This window comes from Pristis pectinata, chromosome 6, assembly GCF_009764475.1.
Source record: "Pristis pectinata isolate sPriPec2 chromosome 6, sPriPec2.1.pri, whole genome shotgun sequence".
Classification (NCBI taxonomy): Eukaryota; Metazoa; Chordata; class Chondrichthyes; order Rhinopristiformes; family Pristidae; genus Pristis; species Pristis pectinata.
In genome coordinates, this window is record NC_067410.1 from 22,631,376 (window position 1) to 22,644,238 (window position 12,863).

At 39.0% G+C, this 12,863-nt stretch overlaps 1 protein-coding gene across 6 annotated transcripts in view; it reads right to left on the reverse strand.

Annotated features, from left to right (window-relative positions):
* Positions 1–6,526: 6,526 nt before the first annotated feature.
* Positions 6,527–12,863, reverse strand: part of fgd (faciogenital dysplasia) — a 207,185-nt gene continuing 200,848 nt past the window's right edge. For 5 of the 6 annotated variants that reach the window (XM_052018413.1, XM_052018407.1, XM_052018409.1 and 2 more), the window contains 2 exons: positions 11,994–12,134; positions 6,527–7,446 (listed from right to left, as the gene is read on the reverse strand). In XM_052018413.1, coding sequence (XP_051874373.1) covers positions 7,225–7,446; positions 11,994–12,134 — 363 coding nt within the window. In that variant the 3' untranslated portion in view covers positions 6,527–7,224. Of the gene's footprint in view, positions 7,447–11,993; positions 12,135–12,863 lie in introns of those variants that run through there. The other variant, XM_052018411.1, reaches the window with a different exon arrangement.

The following is a 12,863-nucleotide window of genomic DNA, read 5'->3' on the forward strand; positions in this document are numbered from 1 at the left end:
GCAATGAGGCTAGGGGAAGCATCAGTGTGAGACTTTGCTTCCCACACTATATCTGTGTTAAACATGTATAAAACTAGGTTGAATATGTTTGCGTCAATTGACTTTTTCATCTCTAAATTGAAATGAACTAAACTTCAAATCATGTCAGTGATTGCATTTGTATTTTATTCAGAACAAGTAGGACCTGACACTTTACGGTATTCAGCAATGGTTAATAGAACACAATGTGCATTTAATTATCTGTTGCGTCCGAGGTAGATGTCGCAATCTCCACGGTACTGCCCCCAGCAGTTTCACATTGGTCAATATGTCATGTATGATCCCTCTGAAAATCCTTTCCTTCCCCCACTATATCTGCCTAGTGGTGCTAATCATTTGGTCAAACGTTTCTTCCACTTTCCTCACAGAGTATCCCATCTTGCACCTTTCCTCATTCAGTAGAGCCTAAGGAACAATGCTTGGCCCAAATACAAATATAAATGCAAGTTAGCCTTTCAAAAGCGTTCTGCTTGGAGAACTCTTATAGTCCAATTTTAGACAAATAAAGTTTTAGGCATTCATTTTTTTAAGATGCCTTTTATTTAAGTTAAATCAGCCTATAAATGTAAGTTAGCCTTTCAAAAGCATTCTGCTTGGAGAATTTGTATAGTCCAATTTTAGTGAAGTCATTGACCTCAACAGGCCAAACTCATGACCTCTATTCTCACCACTGTTCGTTGTCTGTTTGCATTCTGAAAAATGGATCCGTAGGCCTGAGAGAGATGTGTTTTTTTTTGTTATTGGCTATTCTGCTTGAGATGGAAATTACTTGCTGGAATTCCACAAAGTTGACTGAAGCTTGTGTCCCATGAGAGAGCTGCTATTGCTGCAATGTGGATGGTGTCCATTTAAACTTCTGATTAAGATGGGCACAAGCCTATTCTTGGTAACTTCACTACACAGGCAGGTTTACTCAGGCTGGGAGCATAATCATTGTTCAAAAGTTACAAGATGATCCATAGCAAAATGCTTCTATTAATTAAAATACAAAATAGAGTGGATAAAATGTGAATTCGGAGTCTTCTCAGGATTCTCACAGTATTTCTCAACAAAGAACCATTAATTGAAGGGATGTCAGTATATACAGTGGGCAGAAATCCACTGCAGATACAAGAGGGACTGGACCAGATCACAACTCGGTGGAGGGTATTGTACTGTATCTCTACATTCTACTGGAGATTTTGATCACCTTCAGTGATCAGTGAGAACTTCCTAGAGATTTATCCAAATTTATCCAAGAAAGTTTTCTTCTCATCTTTGTCTCGTGCTGGAGATTCTATTTTTGACTGGTGCGATTGTTGGTGAAGCAGAGGAAGTGGGGGCTGGGGGAGAGGAGGAAGCTGTGTTAAGCACATACCTGAGGAGCCAGTCAATATTTATTGTTTTGTAGCATGGTCATGAGCTGCCAACATTTACTTGAGTTGTGGATAGTGATTCAGCATTTAAAACAGAACACACTGAATGCACGGAGATTAATCCAAGGCGTTGAAGATTTTCCTTGTACAGCGTCAAGTTTTAAGTTTCATTCAAAACTCACCATTTGCTGAGATGGGTGCATCTTCATCACTCTATGTGTTTAACCCTGCAATGCATACTGATCATAGGATGAACAGCAACAAAGCTCTAAACCTACTTTGGCAAAGGATCCTCTCCCTGTGATAATTACCACCAACCTGGACAAGAATAAAATTGTCATTTGAACGTCTGTAAATCCAAAGAAGACACTTCTTATTTGGATACATGTGAATTCCACTCCCCACCCCTGAACAATGTGAAGGGAATGCCATGAGCGGAAGAATTGCAGAAGTTCAAAAAAGGCTCCTTGCTAGTTTCTTGGAGCATCCTAGCATCCTGGAAAGTGCAATGAATGCAGTGTATTGACACTACTGTCGAGGCTGAGAAGAGAATAATTCAATGCAAATTTCACACATTGGCTATCGCAGTCAAACAAAATCCACACAGGAATTTTAAATGACTGCGATATCCCATCACATTTGTTTGTTAATAGTTATGACTGCAGGAATGGAAAGAATATGTAGAATATTTGTATTCTTAAGTGAAGCTTCAATGTGTGGAAATCTTGTTACATTCCAGTCTGGAGTATCATTCAAACCATTCCAAGGCTGAGTCATTTTGGCTTTGATTGGTGGTCCAAATGGAACCACTGGCTTTAAGCCATTTGGATGATCTTATGCAGATACAATCTTGTTGGGAATCCTCCGTGTAGAATCAGAGACTCCAAATGTTTCAATGGATATTCTCAGCTGTAGAATGCAGAAGGCAACTTCTTCAAATCATTTTTTACTTTCATGTTCCCAAAGTGTACTTCAGTTTCTAGTTTTTAGATGTCTCTGAGTGAGAGAGACATTCAGAAACTACAAAAGGATTTGCAGCTTTGACAGAAGGCACAGCTTCTCGCCCAGATGTAACTTCTATTAATGACACGCCAGGAGCAGTGACTCCGCTGTACACCACACTAGGTCTACTTGCAGTCTTGTCCTTGTTGCCTGACTCCAGGATGGAGAGGGCCAGAGAGAATGGCCCTCCACTTCTGGCCTAGGTGAATGCATTCAGGTGGCCGAGTTTCAAATGTGGACTCCAACAATAGATAGCTCCTAACATTGCCAATTATCTTGCTGCATGGGTAAGAGAGAATTTGATGGTTTTTTAAATTTAGTTTTGGGGAAATGTCTTTGACAATCCATATGGTTATTGGTTAATTTGAAAATGAAATGCACTATTCCAAGTGCCTTAGCACTCCTGTTTTCAAGTTTTTCACTGATATAACTGAATAATAAATACTCCTCTTTAAAGTGAGCTGGTCTTGGGATAGCACATACTGAAAAATTAATATTTATAAAATCAAAACAGTTATACAGAATTGTATATGCATCACAGAAAAAGTGACAAGGAATTTCATGGAATAAATCTAGGCAAGTGTAGCACCGTACTTTCAAACACCCTAGTTACATGAGCAGGTTTTCCATTAGATATCCTCACAAAAAGGTACAACATAACACTGCCACATTTGACATTGTTTGCAGTTTTAAAATAGTTACTTCTGCATTATTAATAACATGTCAGCTACATTCCCAGGGTAACAGGGATTAAAAAAACTGCTGTACTGTATTTGGCTGAAAACGGTTGACTACTCTGTCAGCTTTGTTATCATCAGAAATTTAATTAGCAAAGCCTAGAAAGCAGGACTCCAGAGGTGGTTGAGTATCTGTGTGCCTCTGTGCAGAGCCAACACTAATGAGACCAGTAGCATTATTTTCAATGTTCACTTTGCCAGAATCCCTTACGCTGAATCACTTCGTGCAGAACTAATCAACTCTTAGTTTTCAGATTCAAGGGACAAGAGTTTGTGGAGGGCTGCATTTAAGCTCATGTCCAACAAATCCTGAAATCAGCCAATCAAAATCTCTGACTGATTAGATCGTAAGGCACTGAGTATATGGATTTATTTTGTTTGTGCTCTCATGCTTGATGGTGCATGAAGGCCATGCTTTGCTCGCCTTGATTTAGTGCAATAAAAGTGTGGCATCCCACCTGGAGTCACCACTACCGGTCTGCCCACAATGGTACTTACTAGGTCCAGAAGCAGAGAGTCTATCTGGTTAGTCAGAAGCATCCTGGACTCCAGTGGTGTGGTCTGCAGGATGAAAGGCCTCTAATGGCATACTGAGGAAGCCATGTCCCTGTGAACTATGACATCCAATAAAGCCATACCAACATTGCAGGCTGTAAAAGCTGTGGTACCATTTAAGAGTTTTTAAGTCTCAGACATTCAGAGGTATTTGAAAGCTATTAAAACTGAAGTAAATCAGATTTATTTGAAAAAATATGGTTACCTGAAACACAAATGATCAAAACCATTAAATCTGACAGAAATAATTCAAAAGGAAATTACTTTCCCCTTTAATAAAACAGAGAAGATTGGAAACACTCAGCAGGACGGCCAGCATCTGTGAAGAAAGAAACAGTTGACATTTCAGATCGATGACCTGTTATCAGATGATCAAACAGGGTAATTGGAATATATTGTGACATATGTTTGTTTGAATTTAAATATCTGGTTTCTTCACTGAACTCCTGTGGTCTGGCTTTCAACTAGGTTTTCAAATCAACACAGAAGTAACTACAGTTGCATAAGGTAGACCCCAAGTACAACTGCCTTTGAAACTGAGTTGTCAGTAGAGTAAAAGCCATTTCACCAACTTTTCAAAATACTGATAATCTCAGAACTTTTGAAAAAAATGGTTGAACAACAGATAGAATGACATTCTGCTCAGTGACCTGAAAAGCTATCACTGTCCTCAGATGTTGCCCATCTACTGATTGTTTAGTTTTTAATTCAGATTTCCAACATGAGTTGCCTCTTAATTCCAGTCCTACAGTGTCCATTGAAATCAATTGGGTCTTGGATTCTGCACCACCAAACTAGATGTAGAATCTAAGAGCTAATTCTCCAGTAAAAATGCTTGGGAAGGACTTGGCTCCACATGCAGTCCAACGGTGGAGCAAATCAACAGATTCCACATCCCTAATCTCAGTAAATCCAGAATTATATAAATGTGCTGAAGTCCCAGATTTGTCTCCATTTTAACAGGTAAATGCCAACAGTTCCTTTCTGTGGCACAATTTTCCCCACATCCTTCTTAGGAAAAAGGAACAAAGCAAGGATTTACACACAGGTAGTTAATTGATTAGATATTACTATTTTCAGGTTTCAAGAAATCTGTCATAAAATGTAAAATAATCTGTGATTACTTTTTCTTAAATCCTCTTGCACATCTTGCAACTGAAGAGATGGCAGTGTTGCAATCATATTTGTTCTTCTGTTGATTGAACACAGAACTGGGTGTTGGAAAGTGTGAAGAATTTTCACATCATTTGGCCCCACTGTCCATGTTTCAGATGGACCTCCCCACATTCTGCCATTACAAAACATTCATTTTCTTCTCCATGCATAGAAGCTCATTTTAAAATCTGCACCAACTGCAGAGGAAATCTTTGATATATAAAAAAAGGAATGATCTTTCAGAACCTTAAAAATGACAGGAGTAGGTACATCCAGGTTTGCAGCAAGAACTCATTTAATTTAAATGACATTAATTTTAATCAACATTAAAGGAGTCAGTGGGCTGTCAAAAGTCAATTTTGTGACCTTCATAGATAAAAGTTAACCTCTGTTTATATCCCAACATGGTGCAAGGAACCAACAGCACTCTTAAATGAACCTTTAAACCAGACTCTGAATTGAATGAAACATCCACCTTAGTGTAAACACAAGAGGAACATCAAGAAACACAAACAGGATGAACTTTACACTAACCCAAGGAAACAAATGGGTAATAATACCACTAAAGGATTTGTATTAGAGAAACAAAGGACTGCAGATGCTGGAACCTAGATGAAAAACACAATGATGCTGGAGGAACTCAGCAGGCCAGGCAGCATCTGTGGAGAAAAGCAGACGGTCAACGTTTCGGGTCAGGACCCTTCCTCAGGACTGAAGATAGGAAAAGGGGAAGCCCAATATATAGGAGGGAAAAGCAGAGCAGTGATAAGGTGGACAAAAGAGGGGAGGTGGGGTGGGCACAAGGTGGTGATAGGTAGATGCAGGTAAGAGATAGTGATAGGCAGGTGTGGGGGGAGGAGGGGAGAGCAGATCCACTGGGGGATGGGTCAAAGGTAAGGAGAGGAAAAAAAGGGTAAACGAAAGATAGGCTAGGAAAGAAGCAGCATGGTGTGGGAGGGTGTTGTGGGGATTACTTAAAGTGGGAGAATTCAATGGTCATGCCGTTAGGCTACAAGGTTCCAAGACGAAAAATGAGGTGCTGTTCCTCCAGTTTGCGCTTGGAATTCTCCTGGCAGTGGAGGAGGCCAAGGACTGACATATCTGTGATAGTGTGGGAGGGGAAGTTGAAGTGACTGGCGACGGGGAGATGCAGATCGCGGTTATGGACAGAGTGCAGGTGTTCTGCGAAACGGTCACCTAGTCTGTGTTTGGTCTCGCCAATGTATAGGAGGCCACAACAATAAAGGATTTGTATTTGTTTGAATGTAACTGTATACTTTTTTCACTAAACCTCAAATCATTCAAATAAATGATTTTCTTTATCAATGTACTGATTCACTAAACCACTATTGCGTGGAATAGACAGGATAAAGATGACACAGTCAAAGAGGCAGATGGGGCTTCTCTCTATGAAAATGTCATCAATGTGATTTTCTCAACTCAGCCCTAAATGGCAGATTCCTTCTCCTGAGACCATGATGTATAGTTCTGGATTCTCTAAAAAGATGATATAGCTTCACTGCATTTACCCTGTCAACTTCCCTAGAAATTTTATACATTTCAACTTCTTTGAATTAGCCATTGCCTGAACACAGAATACCTGTGGACTTTGGATAATTTTCACTTAATATTGAAATGACCGAACATTGGTAGACAGGCAATCAAATTCAGCTTGTCCAGCAGTGCAATGATGGTGAAAATCAGGAATGTTTATTTAAAAGCACATTACATAAATAAGTGAAACAGACATACAGATTATAGGTTAAGGTTCCTTCAGCACAGGAGATATAGGAAACAAATTTGCAAGTTTACAGCATTTTCTTAGATTTTGTTAACAGTACAGAACATGAGAAATTATCCACTTAGCATTTTTACCTAAAGAAAAAAATTAATTACATCACCAAATGCCAAAAGGGACAAAGAGCACTGTGTACTTAAGGAGTTGAGTACAAGCAGTTGATAGACCATGAGTGGCCAGCCACAGGCATTCACGTTTTAACTTAACATACATTTAACTAATGAATTACTATACATCTTGCACAGGGGGCACTGCGAGTACTGGCGTTAAAGCACATTTACACAGAAACCGTACTGCACTGGACTGGAATGGCATCAATAAAGTGATTAATTTGTAAATTACTACGTTTTCCTGATGTGTTTAGGTTTCCCAGTAGCATAATTGTCAAAGTTGTCAAAGACCAAAAGCACAAATAACATTTAAATCTGATATGGATGCATGTAGATTGATCTGAACTTTCAGTATCCTTTTCAAATGAAAGTGCCCTCATTGTTTAATTCAAGTACGGCATATAGAGGTCACACCACAGAAAGTTACCAAATACAATCTTGGTTTCATCTGCTGCCAACTTTGCTGCCAGTTTTTATTCTACCAAGTTGCTTGGATCTTCTTCAACTTCACCCTTGGCAGCTTTTGAGATGATGTCAATCCATTTTTTCTGAAGGTCTTCATCATCTGCACTAAAATAAAAGATCTGTTGGGATTGCCTGAGCTTGAAAGCATGCTTCTTCTCAATCATATCAGCAGGAATTGGATGTTCAATTTCATAGCCAGGTAGAGGAATGGTACGGGCATGTTTTCCATCCTATAAAAGAAACATCCTAGTGTTAGCATACATATTAGAGAAACTAAGAACCTAACAGTTAAAATGAAGCATTATATCGCATTGCTGCTGTCCATCAATTTTTAAGTTTGTTTCACAGTAATTCAGATCCACTTCATGAAGTCCTCCAGCCAGAAAAATTCTGCCTGGATGTGTGAATAATCGAAGTCTCACAGACATAGAACATACATGCTTAATTTCAGTATCCAGAAACGCAGAGCCAAAATTATTTTCTGAAAGTCCAATGAAAAAAAGTTTCTAATTTCTCAACTATAGTCAGAAGTACTCATTTTGCAGTAAAGCTGCCTCATTTATTTAAAAAGCATGGTGATTCCTTTGAAAAATTTAAAATTACTGAAAATGGCAGAATTCTACTTCAATTTAACTGAAAAATATTTTAATATTTTGCAGGAAACAATGAAGTTTTCAGTAATCTTGATTTGTTTATGGTTGCTCAAGCTGTTTCTTCAGAGGTTTCAGATGTGATTGAATACAAGAACTCTGAGATCTGCCAAACATTTATTATTCAAAAGCATAAATATCCAGTATAAAATACAACTGATTTCACATGCAAGTAAATTTGAAGGACACAATATTTTTCCAAGTCTGCACAAACCTCATGGCACTTTCACGTTTTACATAAACAAGTATTGAAATTTGCAATGTGAAAATGAGGAGACTTTTCAAGCCCCTATTCCTGGAATGATCACTCACTTCTGCTCCCTCAAGTACTATGACCTCACCTTCCCCACTTTGCTAAAATTGTACATGAATTGCTGCAATTTGTGCTTTATCTTTTGTCTCAAGAAACCATGGGGAAAACCTAGAACTAGCTGCAGCCACTTATCACTTTATGCAGTGCTGAAAGGATATTACACCAATAACCTTAAACTAGATGTAACATGCAGGATCCAGTTTTCTGCTTTACACTTACACATTCATAACACATGTTAAAGTTGACTTGTTTGATGCATTCTCCTATATCCAATGGGCAAAATTGTAATTACCATTACAGTACAAGCTACCTTAGTACAATTATAGCTCTTGTACCTATGAGAAATTGACTATCCTTTCCTAAATATGCAACTTTATTCTTAGTAGCTATCATGGAAACAAGTGATATACCTGAAGAATCAACTCTTGACACCTTTGCCTAAAAAAACACATTAGTGGGAAGATGTAAAGTATACCATAGCACTTATGAAGGGGCTTTGCCAACATTCAGTCCTTAGCCAACACTAACAGAAGCACATTAACTGGTCATTTATCTCGTCTGCTGTCTATGGGATCCTAATGTGCTTAAATCGGCTATTGTTTTTGTTTACAAGAAGTGACTACAAGTTCAGAAATAGTTTGTGTACACTTTGAGGACATAAAGAGTGCTATTGCAAATGTATATTCTTAACCATAGTTTTTGCATATAGTTGTAGTTTTATTCCCTTTATTTGGTGCATTCTAGAAACGAGGCCATGAACTCAACATATTATATCGGCAATTGTTTATTCCTCATTTCTATTGATCTGGTCATGCATGCAAGTTGTCCAAATTTTTTTCAGAGACAAAATACTCGGCACAATTGAATTTTGCCACTCCAATGCAATTCTACAGATTTAAAATTGAATCACAATTACATAATTCATCTAATTAAAAACACTATATCAGAGAGCAAAGGAAGAAAACAAATGTGCTTAAGTTACAGGGATTGCCATTCTTTAAATGAATTCTGCTCCTTCAGCAAATGGGTTTTGATAATTTTCAATATCATTTTGGCTTTAGAAATGTATTATTTTACCCCATGGACTGGAAAGACTTCTTAGACCTGTTTTTAACTTCTGATTACAGCATCACCATATGATAGACTTACTGGCATTATAAAAATAAACTTCCCTAAAATGTTGCAATAGTTTCACAGAATCTAAAGAGAACATTGGTGACTATTTTTATATACACTTGATCACCATGCATTATTGTGTTTATGGCAAACCTGCAGTGGAAGCCTGGAGGCTTTTTATGTATATCGTTGCAAGAGTGCAGCTGAACATCTTATGCCTAATGAAATCAATATTAAATATGTGATGAGCTCCAAAAGCCAAGAAAGAGTTTTACTTCTATATATGTTCTATGAACTCAAGGTAGATTGAGTTTCCAACAGTAAATGTGGCCTTTTGGATGAAATATTAAATTGCGGTTCATCTGCTGTTTCTGGTCTTTCTGAAGCACTAAAGATTCCACATTGTTTTTTTTTGGGAGGGGGGGAGATGTTGGAAGTTACATACAATTCCACAAGGAGAGAGGAACTGGCAGCATTGGATCAGACACTTGATACGAACCACACATTTATTTCAAAAGAGAAAAATCTCCAGTGGGTCACATAGCTGCAGCTGATGCATGGCCTCCAGTTTTCTAACATGCCTATCTCCCTATCACTATTCAAAAAGGCAGAACATTTTTCTATTGCCCCAGCATTCTTCCCTCACTCAGTCATGTTTGGGTGAAGTTTTTACATGTGCAATTGTCTGGTTACCAATGGTCCTTCCAATGTTTGTTGTCAGTAGATGGGCCTTGGATGGCTGTGGGAGAGACCCAGAGACAGATACGATTGACCAGCATATTGAGGCTCCATACTGAAGCTCCAACATTTTGTATCACAAACTGGAAGGACATCAATTCTTGGAGTCATGGAGCATGAAAGAAGTCCCTTTGGCTCATTGAACCTTCAGCAACAATAGAGCACCTATTTACACTAATTCTATACCTGCCCCATTTTATTCTCCCCATATTCCCATCAGTTTCCCCCAGACTCTACCACTTGTTTATGCACCAAGGGTAACCTTGCTGGCCAACTAACCTACCAACCCATATGCCTTTGGGATATGGAAGGAAATCAGAGCACATGGAGGTAACTCGACACAGACAGCACCAGAAGTCAGGATTGACCCCAGGCCACAGGAGCTAAAGGAACAGCTCCACCAGCTGTGCCACTCTTTCTTCTGATGTTTGGTCTGCTAATGTGAAGAACTGCCATGCAAAGACTGGGAGGAAACATTAAACATACACTGCCAGACCTCTTTAATGTGACTCCCAGCAACAACACATGTCATTGAAATAAAATTGGAAGATGCTAGAAATACTCATCAGGTCAGGCAGCATCTGTGGAGAGGGCTTTTCATCTTAGGTGACTGATTTGAAATGTTAACTCTGTTTCTTTTCCCACAGATGCTGCCTGACAGCAGAGTACTTCCATCTTTTCCTATTTTTATTTCAGTTTTCCAGCATCTGTTGGTTTTTTTGAGCACTCATCATCCTTACAAGGTGCATCAGCCTTGTCAACCAGATGCAGCAAATCTAGGAAATTTAAAAACTGATCAGAACAAGTGAGGGGGAATGAAGCAAAATTAAATATTGCAGAAGATGAAAGTCTGAAATACAAAACAGGAATGTGCGAAAAAGTCAGGCAGTTGTTAATTTGAAACACTGGACCAAAATGTACTTGCCCTTCTGCAGGCAAAGTCCTCCTTATGGGCAAAGCACTCATGACTTCTGTGCCATGCACACTGCAGTGCAGAAGTCAGGAATGTTCTAGGGGCTGGGTCTTTTTGTGACTGACCTCTCACCTTTACACCAGTTATCCATGGCACATGTGCCCTCTTTCATGCGGATTGGACCTTGGTTGAAAAGGTAACTGAAGGTTAACTGATTATTTTAATTCAACTGAATGTTTCAATTAATTTCTCAGATAAGTGTATTTCAAATAAATGTTTTAATTTTTTTTCAAATTTGGAATCTAAAAATTATTAAAGACAGTGATGAAGCAAAAAATACAACTGTTTTTAAATGTCCCTGATTACTGGCGACATTTGGAAGCAGTTGGAAAGGCCATCAGGGTGCCTGGGGATGTGGCCTCAGGATCCACTGCCTGAGACTTGCTGTACTTCCACTAGATGGCTGTGACGGAAAGGCACCCTGCCCAGTGGACCTGTGGGGGCCACCAAACATTACTATTGTCAAGGGGATCATGAATGAATGGGTGGGGGAGATCAGTGGGCAAACATGATCTTCAGGTACAATCCAGTCCATTAATTATGTTTCTCTCTCCACACATGCACTCCGGTCTCCTGCACTTGTTTTTATTAGTTAGTAAAGGGTATAACATCCTTAAAAAAATATTTTTATTTTACCCAAATGGAGCACCCCCAATAAATTTGTAAAATGAAGCAGGAAACTGACCATTTCTAAAACAAAATCAGCTTGACTACGTGGGTTTATTGACTTAGCAGAAAAGCAGTAATTGTAACCTTAGGAGAACTAGCAAGTGTAGGGAAGTGGCTGAGGGACAGGATGGCTCAATTGTGCAAAAGGGAAAAAAAAATAACAGAAGCAGATGTATTTTCCATGTCAAAGCACCTTGGTTGCTGCAGTTAAGGTCAGAGTGTCTTTTATGAGGTAGCTAAGTAGCTTGACCTAATTCTGCATTCAATATGAAGCTTATGTAAAGCTGTAGTGGATGAACAAGTGAAACCCATTCTTACCTGATTGCCAATGTGCAAATATAATACCATGGGATCGCTTTTGGGGATAGCTACCCACGCCTTGTGCCAGGGTTTTCCCTTTTCCATAAAACTCAAGTTGCTACAGAAAAGACTGTTGTCACTTGTCAGGGAGCTTGGTCTCTGTTGGAAGAAGATTAAATGTGTAAGTGATTGTGTCAATACAAATGAAAAGATTCCTCATTAATTACTCTTTCAAGGGTAATACTGGACCAAACATTAGATGCAAAGTAACAAAGGGGTAATTGTCACATATCCATTTAGAATTCTATCTTCCAAACATGAGAGGGGTGGCAGCGAGGCTAAGCAGGGTTTTGACCCGAAATGTTGACAATTCCTTTCCTCCCACAGATGCTGCCTGACCCGCCAAGTTCCTCCAGTAGATTGTTTGTTGCTCCAGATTCCAGCATCTGCAGTTTCTTGTGTTTCCTAAACTGGTTCTCAGTGGTATACACATGGAACCTGCCATTTCCTATCTCAAAGAACTGTGCTTGCTGCAGTTAAGGTCAGAGTCACTTTTATGAGGTAACTAAGGAGCTTGACCCAATTCTGTATTCAATTTAATGAAACTTATATAAAGCTGTAATGGATGAACACATGAAACCCATTCTTAACTGATCGCCTATGTGCAAATACAATACCAAGGGACTTCTTTTAGGAATATCTACCCACACCTTATAGATGGGTTAGGGAGAGTCAAAAGCAGCTCTTTGGTCAAGAGGCATTGGTGCTTAATCATCAAGGAAGCCATGGCAGGTGAAATATGAAGCCGCTATTTTTAGTCTCAGCCTGTGACATTGCTGGAAACAATGCTATCAAATGGTTTCATTTCAGATGGAACCCCCTTTCAAA